Below are 16287 nucleotides of genomic sequence, written 5' to 3' on the forward strand. Positions count from 1 at the left end.
GGGAAGATTGATTGGAGGCGGGTTGACAGCGGGTTTCCTGCCCGCTGTCAATCTTTGTGATTTTGACCGCAGTCCCGCCTCCAATCCCGCACTCTGAGCGCCGGCAAAATTCCGGCCACACACTCAGTTGTAGCAATGCAGGGAACCTCATACAGTCCGCAACCAGTATGAGTGCTCAGCCCTTTCCGTGCTACATCATTCCAGTATGAGAGCGAGCTGCTGAGACACCGCACTTTACGATTCCTGTGTGAGCTACTAACCGGGTTGTTCCCTTACCTTCCTTATACCAATTTTCACCTTTGATCACCACATTCCATGCGTACTACCAATAAATCATAGTACAGCAAAGGTACACACAAATGCCACCAGAATAACAACATAAACTAAACAACCAGGCACTTAACTCTTTTAATTGTTTTATTGCCGCTATACAATCCTAAAGGGGGTGCATGTACAGACAGACCTAGGGGTATATGTGCACAAATCGTTGAAGGTGGCAGGGCAAATGGAGAAAGCGGATAAAAAAGCATACGGGATACTGGGCTTCATAAATAGAGGCATAGAGTACAAAAGCAAGGAAGTTCTGATGAACCTTTATAAAACACTGGTTCGGCCTCAACTGGAGTATTATCCAATTCTGGGCATCACACTTTAGGAAGGATGTGAAGGCCTTAGAGAGGGTGTAGAAAAGATTTACAAGAATGGTTCCAGGGATGAGGGACTTCAGTTACGTGGATAAACTGGAGAAGCTGGGGTTGTTCTCCTTACAGCAGAGAAGGTTGAGAGGAGATTTGATAGAGGTGTTCAAAATCATGAGGGGTCTAGACAGAGTAGATAGAGAGAAACTGTTCCCATTGGCGGAAGGGTCGAGAACCAGAGGACACAAGATTTAAGACGGTGGGCAAAAGAACCAAAGGCAATACAAGGAAAATCTTTTTTATGCAGCGAGTGGTTGTGATCTGGAATGCACTGCCTGAGAGGGCGGTGGAGGCAGATTCAATCGTGACTTTTAAAAGGGAATTGGATAAGTACGTGGAGGAAAACAATTTGCAGGGCTACGGGGGAAGGGCGGGGGAGTGGGACTAGCTGAAGTACTCTTGCAGAGAGCCGGCACGGGCTCGACAGGCCGAATGGCCTCCTTCTGTGCTGTAACCATTCTATGATTCTATGATTCTAACTTCCCATTCTCCTAAACACAAGTGACCAAGCTGACATATTCCAGACCATTACAGGTATGGCTGACTGACTCTTACACATTCTAAATATTTCACTTTCCTGTGTGGATACCTTGGGGGCAAAATTTGCTTGATTTGCGCCTCCCGTTAGCGCCCGGGCACGGCGCTGCTACCGCCTCCCACTAAATTCAGCGGGAGGTTAGTGGCGGCGGTAACTGATAGCGCCCCGTGACGCTGCACCTCCAGCGATGATGTCATCACCGTGCGCAGCGCCCCGCTCGAGCCTCGGCCGCAAACTTCGGTAGCGGCCCCTGACTTACCGCCGGATGCTGTGTCCAACAGGGCCAGGGGGCATACATGCGACCAGGGTGGCGATAATTAAAGGGGAGGTGCCAGGCGGCCATTTTTGTTGCTGGCCGCCTGTCAGCACTTGCCCCCTCTGTTGTCCTCGGCCTCCTCTTCAGTTCCCCCTGTGGGGTGCGGCCGCGCTCCGTGAGCCCGGCACTCCATTTGAGTGTCGGGCTCTTTTGCCAGCACCCCGCTCCCTGGTGACCCAGCTGGGCCCCGGGTCGCGCTGCGGTAGGCCCCTCCCCTTTAATAAGAGGAGGAAGGCCTGCAGTACCGCAGCGCTACGTGCCGCCGGAGCATAACGTCGCGTTATTCCCTGGAAGCACCCCAAGAGAGAGGGGGAGCACTTCCAGTAGCGCCCTGCCTCCCTCTTGGGGCGCTACCAGTAAATCTCGGGCGCGGGGGCGCTAACTTTTTCGGGTAACGCCCCGGTGAAGTCAGCACCACAAAGGAGGCGCAACCAAATTTTTTTCCCCTTTGCTTTAAAATCCCCATGTTCAACAGAAAGCTATTTTAACTTTTAACTCATCGTGTGCTGGCCTCACAGACAGCCCAGAAAGAATAGCGAGGTACCAGCGTAATACGGACTTTCGCTCCCGCAGTGCGAACATACACACGCGCGCTGTAATGGATGTCCATTGTTCTCAGCATGCAATGTGATAATCTCCAGCTCTCTGTTACAGATATTGATGAATGTCTTTCGAACCGGTGTGGCCCTCACACAAACTGTAGCAACACAGTAGGGAGTTATACCTGCACCTGTAACCCTGGCTTCATATCATCTTCTGGAGGCACCAGACTGAATCACAGTGATATATGCGTCGGTAAGAGCTTTACATTTTATTCCTCTGATTTCCGTTTGTTTGTGCTCTCTCTCCTTCAGCTGCAAGGTTGACCCGCCAGTGCAGTACTGCGGGAGTGCTGCACTGTCAGAGGTGCCGTCTTTCGGATCAGACGTTAAACTGAGGTCCCGTCTGCTCTCTCGTGGACGTAAAAGGTTCCATGGCACTATTTCGAAGAAGAACTGGGAAGTCCTGGCCAACATTTATCCCTCAACCATCATCACTAAAACAGATTATTTGGTTTTTATCACATTGCTGTTTGTGGGAGCTTGCTGTGCACAAATTGGCGGCTGCATTTCCTACAACAGTGACCACACTTCAAAAACTACTTCATTGGCTGTAAAGTGCTTTGGGACGTCTTGAGGTTGTGAAAGGCCCTATATAAATGCAACTCTTTCTTCTTTTCCTTCTTTCCTTCTTTATTTCTTCCTTCCTTTTCTTTCTTTCTGGAGAGATTGAACGAGACACTAACATAGTGCAACCTCCTTCAAGCAGGGCAGCACTGAAGTAAACCACACCCCGCACCCATTCTACAGAGAACAAGTTCTTGAGGCAGCAAACTTTGCTGAGATTACGATGTAGGGAAATGTGAGGTTATTCACTTTGGTAGGAAGATAGAGAAACAGAATATTTTTTTAATGGTGGGAAACTTTCAAATGTTGGTGTTCAGAGAGATTTGGGTGTCCTCGTGCAAGAAACACAGAAAGCTAGCATGCAGGTACAGCAAGCAATAAGGAAGGCAAATGGCATGTTGGCCTTTATTGCAAGAGGGTTGGAGTATAAGAGTGAGGAAGTCTTGCTACAATTGTACAGGGCTTTGGTGAGACCACACCTGGAGTACTGTGCACAGTTTTGGTCTCCTTATCTAAGGAAGGATATACCTGCCTTGGAGGCGGTGCAACGAAGGTTCACTAGATTGATTCCTGGGATGAGAGGGCTGTCCTATGATGAGAGATTGTGTAGAATGGGCCGATACTCTCTGGAGTTTAGAAGAATGAGAGGTGATCTCATTGAAACATACAAGATTCTGAGGGGGACTGACAGGGTAGATGCTGAGAGGTTGTTTCCCCTGGCTGGAGTGTCTAGAACTAGGGGGCATAGTCTCAGGATAAAGGGGTAGGCCATTTAGGACTGAGATGAGGAAGAATTTCTTCACTCAGAGGGTTGTGACTCTTTGGAATTCTCTGCCCCAGAGGGCTGTGAATGCTGAGTCTTTGAGTATATTCAAGGCTGAGATTGATAGATTTTTGAACTCTAGGGGAATCAAGGGATATGGAGATCGGGCGGGAAAGTGGAGTTGAGGTCGATGATCAGCCATGATCTTATTGAATGGCGGAGCAGGCTCGAGGGGTCGTATGGCCTACTCCTCTTATTTCTTATGTTCTTATGATACATAGATTCTGTGCTTTGCCCAGAGGCTAACAACAACAACTTGCATTTATATAGAGCCCTTAACGTAGAAAAGCAATCCATGGCTTTCAGGCCTTTTCCCCTTGCCCGCCAGATTTTACTGAGCGGAGCTTCCAGGGGCCACACGCTGCCCAATAGACCGCTAAAATTGCACCGCTGTCCTGTTTACATCGCAGGACCCCAGTGTGCATGGATTAATGAGGCTCATACCTGATTCAGGCAGCTGCCTAGGTCACCCAATGGAAGGCCCCGGGAACTATGGCAGCAGAGTGGGAACGGGGCGCATAACGACCGCCTCAATTTTAACTCCGAAAGCACCTTGTTTCCCGGAGGGAGTTTAAATCCCTCCCCCCCCCCACCCCTACAACAGCTCAATTTAACTAGAGATATGCAACTTTCTTCCTGTGAGCTCAGCTCTTCCTGTGCTACCCACCTGTGGACGTGTTAGAAAATATATACATAGGAAAAGAGCAGCAGCAACCTTGTTCCCAGCCTCAATTACTACACAGCTCACATCATACATACAATAGTTCAAAATGTACTGTTGTTGCAGAAGATGTTGGTCAGACCTCACCTGTATATGTGCAATCAGCTCCGATGGACGTCACATCGTCTGCATGCCCGATACGAGACTCCCAAAACAAGCGCTCTACTCGGAGCTCCGACACGGCAAGAGAGCCCCAGGTGGGCAGAGGAAATGCTTCAAGGACACCCTCAAAGCCTCCTTGAAAAAGTGTGACATCCCCACCAACACCTGGGAATCCCTGGCCGAAGACCACGCAAAATGGAGGAGAAGCATCCGGGAAGGCGCCGAACACCTCGAGTCTCTTCGCCGGGAGCAAGTGGAAGCCAAGCGCAAGGAGCGCACGTCAAGCCAAGCACCCCACCCGCCCCTTCAACCACCGTCTGCCCCACCTGTGACAGAGACTGTAGGTCCTGCATTGGACGCATCAGCCACCTGAGAACTCATTTTCAGTGAGGAAGCAAGCCATCCTCGGTTCCGAGGGACTGCCTAAGAAGAAGAAGACTGTGTGTAGCTCTGGTCACCTGATCAAAGTTGTGGAACCGCAGAATGTACAGCACAACAAGAGCAACCTGCATTTATATAGCGCCTTTAAGGTGCGCCACAGGACCATTATCAAACAAAATTTGACACCGAGCCACTTAAAGAGATAAGAACATAAGAAACAGGAGCAGGAGTCGGCCATTTGGCCCCTCGAGCCTGCTCCGCCATTCAATAAGATCATGACTGATCCTCTACCTCATCTCCACTTTCCTGGAGTATCCCCATATCCCTTGATTCCCTTAATATTCAAAAATCTATCGCTTTCTATCTTGAATATACTCAATGACTGAGCCTCCACAGCCCTCTGGGGTAGAGAATTCTAAAGATTCGCCACCCTCTGAGTGAAGAAATTTCTCCTCATCTCAGCCCTAAATGGCCGACCCCTTATTCTGAGACTGTGACCCCTGGTTCTAGACTCCCCAGCCAGGGGAAACATCCTCTCTGCATCTACCCTGTCAAGCCCTGTAAGAATTTTGTATGTTTCAATGAGATCACCTCTCATTCTTCTAAACTCGAGAGAATATAGGCCTCGTCTACTCAATCTCTCCTCATAGGACAATCCCCCCATCCTAGGAACCAGTCTGGTGAACCTTCGTTGCACTCCCTCTATGGCAAGTATATCCTTCCTTAAGTAAGGAGACCAAAACTGTACACAATACTCCAGGGTCTCTCCAGGGCCCTAGATAGTAGGACAGATGACCAAAAGCTTAGTCAAAGATGTCAGTTTTAAGGAGAATCTTAAATGTCCCTCTCTATAACGTACTTTTTCAATGTCTTGAACAAAATTACTCCTGAGTTTATTTCTTTAGAATGAACTTAGTGCACTTTCATGGATCCCAGATTGTGTCATAGATTTGTAGGTTGCTTTATTGATATTTTTTTGAATATGAGGTTACTGTAGAAAAATGATAAAGTTCTGCTGTGGTTCATTTTTCCTGTATTTCTCCCTAGAATTTGACTGCCCTTCCGCTGATTTTACCAAATGTTCAGCCGTAACCGTGGAGACGGGGTCAGCGCAGGTAGGCCCTTTTCTTTTACTTTGGCATTATTCTTTAAAAAAAATTCATTCCTGGGATGTACGCGTCCCTGGCAGGGCCGGCATTTATTGCCCATCCCTAATTGCCCTGTAGAAGGTGGTGGTGAGCCATCTTCTTGAACCGCAGCAGTCCGTATGGTGAAACATAGAAACATAGAAAAATAGGAGCAGGAGTAGGCCATTCGGCCCTTCGAGCCTGCTCCGCCATTCAATATGATCATGGCTGATCTTCTACCTCAAGAACATACTCCCGCTCTCTCTCCATACCCCTTGATGCCTTTTGTGTCTAGAAATCTATCTATCCCCTTCTTAAATATATTCAGTGACTTGGCCTCCACAGCCATCTGTGGTAGTGAATTCCACAGGTTCACCACCCTCTGAGTGAAGAAATTTCTCCTCATCTCAGTCCTAAATGTCCTACCCCGTATCCTGAGACTGTGACCCCTCGTTCTAGAACCCCCCCAGTCAGGGGAAACATCCTCCCTGCATCCAGTCTGTCTAGCCCTGTCAGAATTTTATATGTTTCAATGAGATCCCCTCTCATTCTTCTAAACTCCCTACCTAACAGCACTGTGGGAGCACCTTCACCACACGGACTGCAGCGGTTCAAGAAGGCGGCTCACCACCACCTTCTCAAGGGCAACTAGAGATGGGCAATAAATGCCGGCCTTGCCAGTGACGCCCAGATCCCATGAACGAATAAAAAAAAAAAGAATACAGGCCTAGTCGACCCAATCTCTCCTCATACGACAGTCCTGCCATCCCAGGAATCAGAAGGTGTTCCCACAGTGCTGTTAGGGAGGGAGTTCCAGGATTTTGGCCCGGCGACGATGATGGAAGGGCCGATATATGTCTAAGTCGGGTTGGTGTGCGTGTGACTTGGAGGGGAACTTGGAGGTGAGGATGTTCCCACGCACCTGATGCCCTTGACCTTCTAGGTGGTAGAGGTCACGGGTTTAGGAGGACATGGCCTTCTTGATATTTCTCAAGGCCGATCACTAACGAACAAGAGGTGTAGTTGTTATTTGATGCACTGCACTTGTGTCCATTGCAGGATTAATAACACGAGAGTTAGCTCCTCTCGGTGGCTCAGTGGGTGAATGCACCCAGGCACTGTGTGACTGGGACAGATTAACATCATTTAAAGTCTCATCTTTCAGATTTCAGTTCAAAATATATTGTTGCTGTAGAAGTTGTTGGCCAGACCTCGCTTGATTACTGCCCTCTCAGGTGGATGTAAAAGATCCCATGCTATCATTGTGAAGAAGAGCAGGGAGGAGTTATCCCCGGTGTCCTGGGCCAATATTTATCCCTCAACCAACATCACTAAAACAGATTATCTGGTCATTATCACATTGCTGTTTGTGGGAGCTTGCTGTGCGCAAATTGGCTGCTGCGTTTCCCACATTACAGCAGCGACTACACTTCAAAAATTACTTCATTGGCTGTAAAACGCTTTGGGACGTCCTGAAGGTGTGAAAGGTGCTATAGAAATGCAAGTCTCTCTTTTCTTTGATAGGTTAAGATCCATTGTGAAGCCCCAGTTTGTGCAGTTAGATAATCTCAGTCGGAGTGGGATCAAAGGCTCAATAATCGGCCCTGAGCTAAAGAGCAGGTTAAAAAGGGGCCCGGCCAGTAACCAATGACCCATAACGGAACTATTATATGTGTGGACTTTCAATGAAGACTGAATCGGGATTCATTGTGGAGGTTGTATCTTTGGCTTCCCGAACCTCTTCACTCTTGATCCTCTTCCACAATAGTTTCTGTCTTTGGCTGTTTAAAAAGAATTAAGGCTCGGCAGTCCATCTCCGGACAAGGTACCATCTCCACCACTTGTGTAGATCACCACCAAGGCTCTTGGCTAGTTGGGCACTGACTCTAACCCTATTCTTATCTGAATGTGGTTTAGACCTAGACATAGGTGCCAACGGGCACGAAGCACTTGGGGCAGCAGTGCTGAGATGAACGGCCCGATGCTCCAGCTGAACAGGCCTAGTAATTCACCTCACCCACCTGATTGAGAGATGGCATTCCCAGCACACAAGCTGCTCAACAAGGGAGCTTGTGGAAATAAAAGAGGATGGCTTGCCTTTATATCGCACCGTTCAGATCCTCAAGACATCCCTAAGCACTTTACAGCCAATGAAGTACTTTTTGAAGTGGAGTCACTCTTGTAATGTAGGAAACACGGCAGCCAATTTGCGCACAGCAAGATCCCACCAACAGTAATGTGATAGTGACCAGATAATCTGTTGGTTGAAGTATAAACATAGGCCAGGTCACTGGGGAGAACTCCCCTGCTCTTCTTTGAAATAATGCCATGGGATCGTATACATCCAGCTAAGAGGGCAGAAGGTGCACCTCTGACAGTGCAGCGTTCCCTCAGTGCTGCCCTGGAGTGTCAGCCTAGTTTTTAGTGCTCACGTCTCTGGGGTGGGTCTATGAACCCACAACCTTCTGACTCAGAGGTACAAGTACTACCCACTGAGCCACGACTGACACAAAGAGCTTGTGGAGAACATTGGTTCGAATCTTAGAGAAGACTTTTACTTCGGGGTCAATTAACACCTTTTTAAAGTTGACGGGGTTGATACCCAATGAGAAGGGAGAATGGCGGTTAGAGTTATTAACAGCATTACTTAGCTTTTTGTGACAGTGGAGGTAAGGGGAGAAACTTGAAGTTACGTTCACCAATCCCATGCTCCCAGTGAGCACAGGTTGGAGACAGGGCTACAACACTGTCGCCCTATTGTCCGATCTGTGCTCTCCTTGTGTGCAGCTCCCCTCCAAGTGTGCAAGACCAGCGAATTGACCATTTAGTCTTCCTTAAAACAGGAGATCAACAGGTGGTTTGAAGAGGAGCATTCCTTGATAAAATAATCACCCCCTCCACCACCTTAAACATTCACTCCCTCCACCACCGGCGCACCGTGGCTGCAGTGTGTACCATCTACAAGATGCACTGCAACAACTCGCCAAGGCTTCTTCGGCAGCACCTCCCAAACCCGCGACCTCTTCCACCTAGAAGGACAAGGGCAGCAGGCGCATGGGAACACCACCACCTCCAAGTCCCCATCCAAGTCACACACCATCCTGACTTGGAAGTATATCGGCCGATCCTTCATCGCCGCTGGGTCAAAATCCTGGAACTCCCTCCCTAACGGCACTGTGGGAGTACCTTCACCACACGGACTGCAGCGGTTCAAGAAGGAGGCTCACCACCACCTTCTCAAGGGCGACTAGGGATGGGCAAAGAAAAATATATGGTCTGCGGAGTGAGCAGTCTTGCTGGGTTGAATGGCCTTGTCTTGCCCTGCACTCTCAGAAGCAACACTTCATTCTTTGAGCTGGTGTGTAGGAGCAGCCTGCTGCTCTTTGCAATATAAATGAGGTGCAAATGCCAAATATAGTTTGAAAAAAATCAAATACAAATCTCAGGCCTGAAATAGGTAATGCTGAAAATAATAGGAGGGGTGAACAGCAGAGCTGAAATGTCATTTCTGATGATGTGGTTTGAAGATCTGGGCCTAGAAATTCGGTATGGCCCCGCCAGGTCTTTTGCGCCCGAAATTTTGCGCTCGCCAGGATTCCCGTAGCGCCCGCCTAAAATTCAGTTGCGACGGGCCAAGACGGCGGCGGGCGCTATTGCAGGGTTTGGCCGCCTCGCTAGGGGCGATGAATGTCACTTTCAGGCGTCCAGCTCCCGCTGCGGCACCCGATGCGGTGCGGCAGGCTGGGGTACTGCAGGCCTCCTCCTTCTCTTAAGGAGGAGCTGCCTGCAGCCGCCAGATCGCCGGTGGATTCCCCCGGCAAATGAGCCCGGCACCACGGAGAAGTGCCGGGCTCGCGGGACTCAGACATCAATGCCGCGGGGGGGTGGTGCAGGCGTCCGGGGAGGGAGGTGCGGGCAGGCGGCCGCCGGGAAAGCGGCCGGCCGCCGCTCCACCTTTATGCGCCGGCCTTTCGGAGCTGCAAGACCCCGTTTCACAAACGCTGTTTGCGGCTGCCACGGGCGAGGCGGCCGCAACTGAATTTGGCCATCGGGCCGGAATAGCATTGCAACCGGGGTGCTGCGCACACCGATGACGTCATCGGTGCCGGCGCGGCGCTACCGGCTAACGCCGATGTTAGGGTCCATCTGAATTTCAGGCGATAAAAAACTTCAGGCGCAAACCACTTTATAGCCAATAAGTGGGCGCAAACGCAACTGAATTTCTAGGCCATGATTTTAACATTGGAACAAAACGGAGGTGGAAAGTGTCACGGAAGAAATGAGTGTTATACACATTTGAACATTTAACATAGACTTCCTCTCATCTATTGATAAAAATAGCATCTGTGCTTCTGACATGTCTTTTTAAAGAAAGGTTAGCAAGTGCGAGGGGCTAGAAATTCGTTTTAGCCCAGGAATGGGCAGTATAATTAGAAAAGTTGTAGAATTAGCACCAGGCACTAATGCTTTAGGCTGCATGCAAAATTCATTCTCACTGCTCAAAGAAATGATTGGAGCGCTAAATCAAGTCTTTAAGCCCAGGCTCATTGGCGTTACACTCAAAGGGTGGACCAACATCAGGTGCAGTCTAACCGCAAGTCATGATTGCCACAGGAGTTTTTCAGTACTTAAAGGGGAGGTTCATTGATGTTGCAGCACCTCATTCTCAACATTGCTGGCTGTGCAGCTGCCTCAGCAAGCAGCAGCAGGTCAAGGAGAAGGAGCCAGAGGACTGAAGCAGCTGTACTCATGGCAGATCCACGCCCCCAGGGAGAGAGCCCGCAGATTCTGCGATCAAGCTGTGGAGAGACGGAGGGCGACAAGTGGAGGGAGGCAGTGCAGCACGTCTCGGGCAATACTGTGGTCCCCAGGATCCACACACAGTACAGGAAGAAATTTAACGACCGCACTTGGGTGGTCAGGATGAGTGAATGCTTCTGTAAATGCTACGTACCACCATCTGAACCACAGTCTTCACACACTGCCCAAAGCGTCACACCCCTAGCACTCACCACCAACAATCTCCACCTAACAACACTCACACCCACATCTCACGCCTTGCACACAATGACAGCTATTCAACTATGGCAGGCACATCACCCAAACACATTGCTGCACGCTCACTCGCACACTTTCCTTTCTCTTGCAGGCCAACTTGACCCACAACAGGAGGGAGCAGGAGCGCACAGGTGGGGGACAAGCCGACACCCAACCACTGTCTGCGCTGGAAAATAGAGTGTTGCAGATTATTGGGCACCAGGTGGTGGGCGCCGTGACCACCGGCGACGTTGACCCCCCTTGGGGACAACAATGGTGTCTTCATCCCTACTCCTTCTTCTTCCATTTCCCCCTGACCCCACAAGCGTTTCGCACTTCCCAGCTAATCATATGCATGCATTTCTCCCTTCCTGCCCCCCTCCCCTCACCTTAACCCGTCTCTTGTGCCTTTATGCTTTCAGATAATGAGCAAGCACCTCAGCAGCCTGTCCCTGAGGGCACTGCTGAGAGCGCGGGGGCAGAAGAGGAGGAGGAAGAACACACCGCATCACTGCATGTCTCACCCACAGGCACCAGCTCAGATACTGGCACTACGTGTTCTTTAGAGGCTAGTATAGTAGCGGGATCTGCACAGGGTGAGGCACCAGGGACGAGTGGGCTGCAGCAAGGCCAGGGGGAAAGGGTAGCTCGGGAGTCAGTTCCCTGGAGGGCGAGTTCGTGTGCGGGTTCTGCTTCACAGGACTCAGACGAGGACCTCGATGGGGAGGCTTTTAGAAGAAGGGTGATGGGCACGCGCCTGGAGATGATAGGTGCAATGGCAAGGGTGCCCGAGAGCCTCTCGGCAATGATAAGGAGCTTGAAGGAGTCTGCCTCCAACACTGCACAAGGCTCTGTGCATATCATGGAGCCCATCATTTCCAGTCTGCAAAGGATGGTAGACTCCCAGAGAGACCATGGCAACCCAGACCTGATGCCGCGTGTGATGGGCGATCTGGCAGCTTCCATTGCAGCACAGACAGAAGCGACACAACGTCTTACTGCTGTAATGCAGTCTATGCTTGGTGGCATCCAATCTCAGACTGCTCTCATGCAGTCTCAGCTTGATGCCATGCAAGCTCTGACTGCTGCCGTCGTGGTTGGGTCTACCACCGTTGACTAGGGCTTTCACAGTGTTGCAGCAGGCCAGCAATCTGTGTTCCAACAGATTGCTAGGGATGCTGAGGTGCTGCCCTGGGGGAGTGGCAGTGGGTCAGTGGAGCAGGAAGCTGCTGTCCTCTCTCAGGATGACAGCATTCCTGTTCCCACCACTGCCACTCCGTCATTGTCCTTGTCGCTGCCTGTCATCCAGCCAGCCCAGACTGCTGCCGCCCATGCTGAGGTGGTGCAGTCTACAGCCGGGCCTTCCAGGCCCAGAGCTGGTCGAGGGTGTCCTGCAAGGCCATCTGAAGTCTCCCGCACAGACACTCAGCAGCCTTCCACCAGCCCTGCTGCAGCCACTGGGCGAACACTTCATAGGAGCACTGGAGTAGGCAAAGGCACCGTAACAAGAGGCAGTAAAGGATTGCACAAGGGTGAATAGTTCATCTTTTTGCTGTAAATATGTGTTCACTGATTATTGATAAATTTATGATTTTGTGGTGTGTCTCATTTCAGCTTTGCGCTGTGATATGGCCTGCGGCAGGGATGGAATGATGGGGATCTGGTGAGCAATGGGGATCTGGGGTTTAATTAATTCGAACCGCAGTCTGATGAGGCGGTCACGGGCCGCCCTTCCAGAAGGCCGATTGAGTGGCTGCCTCCTCCCTCGCTCCTGTTCCTCCTCCTCTCCCTCTTCCTCCTCCTGAGGTGGTCCCGCAATGCCTGCTGGCAAGGGCTGGGCCCTCATGATGGCCAATTTGTGGAGCATGCAGCAGACCACCATGAAATGGGACACCCGCTCAGCCGAGTACTGGAGGGCTCCTCCCGAGCGGTCAAGGCAGCGGCACCATTGCTTCAGCAGGCCAATGGTCTGCCGGATAATGTTCCTGGTGGCGGCATGGCTCTCATTCTATGACTGCTGGGCAGGAGCGTTGGGGTTGCAGAGGAGAGTCATGAGCCAGGTGGAGAGCAGATAGCCCTTGTCTCCGACCAGCCAGCCGCAAGCTTGATGTGGTGGCTGGAAGTGTGCTGGCACACCGGTCTGGCGCAGGATGAAGGCATCATGGCTGCTGCCAGGATAGCGGGCATTCGCATTGAGGATTCACTGCCTGTGGTCGCACACCAAATGCACATTTACGGTTACGGAAGATCTCAGGATGTTAAGCGGTGCCCGCAAAGCCACATGGGTGCAGTCAATGGCGCCCTGCACCATGGAGAATCCTGCTATCCTGGCACAGCGGGATTTGGTAATGAGGTGCTGGATTCACCTCGTCCCGGCGATAATGCGTTAGTGCCCCATTAGCGTCATCTGCTGGCACTAATGGGAAGCGCTAAGGTACCGAATTTTCCCCCCCCTCTGTTGTAAATAGAAGGGAGGGTTCAATAATTATCACCACTTACACAGGTGTTCAATTCATTTGGAACTGGTCAGTTGTTGACATGAAAGTGAGCTTCAATTAACCTTTCTATATTTTATTGCTCTTGATTGCAAGAGGATTTGAGTACAGGAGCAAGGATGTCTTACTACAGTTATACAGGGCCTTGGTGAGACCACACCTGGAGTACTGTGTGCAGTTTTGGTCTCCTTACCTAAGAAAGGATATACTTGCCATAGAGGGAGTGCAGCGAAGATTCACCAGACTGATTCCTGGGATGGCAGGACTGTCGTATGAGGAGAGATTGGGTCGACTAGGCCTGTATTCGCTAGAGTTTAGAAGAATGAGAGGGGATTTCATTGAAACATGTAAAATTCTGACAGGGCTAGACAGACTGGATGCAGGGAGGATGTTTTCCCTGGCCGGGGGGGTCTAGAACGAGGGGTCACAGTCTCAGGATACGGGGTAGGACAATTAGGACTGAGATGAGGAGAAATGTCTTCACTCAGAGGGTCATGAACCTGTGGAATTCTCTACCACAGAAGGCTGTGGAGGCCAAGTCACTGAATATATTTAAGAAGGAGATAGATAGATTCCTAGACACAAAAGGCATCAAGGGGTATGGGGAGAGAGCAGGAATATGGTATTGAGATAGAGGATCAGCCACGATCATATTGAATGGCGGAGCAGGCTCAAAGGGCCGAATGGCCTACTCCTGCTCCTATTTTTCTATGTTTCTATAAAGATCCAGATATTTTGACTAACAAGAACTTGCATTTATATAGCGCCTTTAACATAGTAAAACATCCCACGGCGCTTCACAAGGGTGTAATCAAGCAAAGTTTGTCACCGAGCCACATAAGGAGATATTAGGACAGAGAAAGAGGCAGGTATTAAGGAGCATCTTAAAAGAGGGAGGAGAGGTAGAGAGGAGAGGTGTAGGGAGGAAATTCCAGAGTTTAAGGCCTCGGCAGCTGAAGGCACGGCCGCCAGTGGCGGAGCGATTAAAATCGGGGATGTGCAAAAGGCCAGAATTGGAGGTGCGGAGAGATCTCGGAAGGTTGTAGAGATAGGCGGGGGGGCAAGGCCATGGAGGGATTTGAAAACAAGGATGAGAATTTTAAAAATTGAGGCGTTGCCAGATCGGGAGCCAGTGTAGGTCGGCGAGCACAGGGGGTGATGGGTGAACAGGACTTGGTGCGAGTTAGGACACGGGCAGCAGAGTTTTCCATAAGCTCAAGCTGTAAGAATTCTACAACCACATTGTCCAGAGCTGTCCGTCTCCCCCATATCGCACGCACAGATTAATTAATTAATTAATTTATATAACTGTGATATGTGAGGGGAACAAATTAATTTCTTTACTAGCAGATGTCCTGTGGCATTGCTCATGGCGAGTCAGAGGATATGGGGGGAGAAATTCGTCGTCGCCCCGTTTGGGGCGCAATTATCGGCCGTGCGCAAAGTTTAGCGCCTGGCACTAATTATCGCCTCCGACTGCAAACTTGGCTTGAATCGTCCCTGGAGGTGATTGGAGCGCTAAATCAGGCGCTACACACCTCTCTTAAGGCGCTAACACCGAGGAGTGAGGCGCTACCTCAGAGCGCTGGCGAAGCTCATGTGATGTCAGTCAGCAATGGAACACAGACACACTGGCGCCGGCCAGTTCTTAAAGGGGAGGGTCGATCTTGCTCTCCATCCACACCCTGCTCATTGCAGCCTTGAATCTCAGCCTGGAGAAACCTGTACATCAATTCTGCTGGAAAGAACAATGGAGAGGCCCAGGGAAAGAGCTCAGAGTGCAGCCTCCACAGTCTCTTCTAAATTGATGCAAGGAAGGTCAAATCAAAATGAACCTACAAGGTGCTGCTCAGTACCCAAAACTCCTTCACACAGCGTTGAATCTCTCCAGAAGTCTCTCTCTCTCTCAGAATGCGTGGTGCAAAAATGTCACCGACAAAAAAAGGCAGGAAGTGGTCGCCTTTAAATAGCGCTCCCCCAGTCCCTTCCTGACTGTAAAATGTTCCCCTCAACCTGTCGTTGCTAGCAGCAGCCGGAAAGGCAGGGGGCGCCACTCAATATCCGGTCCGGGGCGCTACCGGGGCGTTGAACGCGCGACTGACGTCACGATTTGCGGGCGCAGGATATCGTGGCGGTAGTGTTTAGCACGCCGCAAAATGTCTGGTCAATTTTGCGAGCGGTGCAAACATCGCTGCGCCCAGGCGCTAGTTGCTTTGCGACCCATTGGGAGGCACAAAGCAACCGATTTTTTACCCCATGGTGCTTTATAACAACGGGCTTTGCCACCAAACACTGGGAGAGTGTGACGGGGCAAGTGTGACAAGAAGGAAGTGTGACACTTGCAGGAAATGCAAGCTACACACAATAGTTCTGCTACAGGAAACTCTTTGGTATCCGGCACCGACGGGACTGGGATGGTGCCGGTTGATTAAAAATTCCGGATGACGGAGAGGGTTATCGACCGAGGCTATTTTTACCAAACAAAAATTAAAAAATCAAGAAATGTGCAGTATGATTGGGTACTCACCTGCAGAATGTTGTGTTAAATGGATGGTGGAAGATGCTTGATTAAGTACAGTACTGCCAGTTGAGGGTAATGCAATGCAATGACTACCAGCAGCGTGGGAGACACACAGTACCCCTGTAAAATGGTGGATCAGAAGAGACTACCGGCAGCGCGGGAGAGTCAGACTCCTGTTACAGGGGTATTGAGGTGTTCCGACTTCCGACAGTGCCAAGAAGCCGAGTAGTGGCAGTTTGGAGAACTACCCCCACTGACTAACTCGGCCACCACGGGAGACTCGGACTCGGCAACATTGCCGGTTATTAGGTGTTGTTTTCGGAGTGAGACTTTTGCCGGTTAATAGAGAATTCTGGATATTT

At 50.4% G+C, this 16287-nt stretch overlaps 1 protein-coding gene across 2 annotated transcripts in view; it reads left to right on the forward strand.

Annotated features, from left to right (window-relative positions):
- LOC147097609 (adhesion G protein-coupled receptor E3-like) overlaps positions 1–16287 on the forward strand; it is a 146179-nt gene that overhangs the window by 77021 nt on the left and 52871 nt on the right. For both annotated transcript variants that reach the window (XM_085971580.1, XM_085971581.1), the window contains 2 exons: positions 2207–2347; positions 5793–5860. In XM_085971580.1, the coding sequence (XP_085827706.1) occupies positions 2207–2347; positions 5793–5860 (209 nt within the window). The remainder of the gene's footprint in view (positions 1–2206; positions 2348–5792; positions 5861–16287) is intronic.

Source organism: Somniosus microcephalus, chromosome 31 (genome assembly GCF_052327205.1).
Source record: "Somniosus microcephalus isolate GS21.2 chromosome 31, FLI_Smic_1.0, whole genome shotgun sequence".
Lineage (NCBI taxonomy): Eukaryota > Metazoa > Chordata > Chondrichthyes > Squaliformes > Somniosidae > Somniosus > Somniosus microcephalus.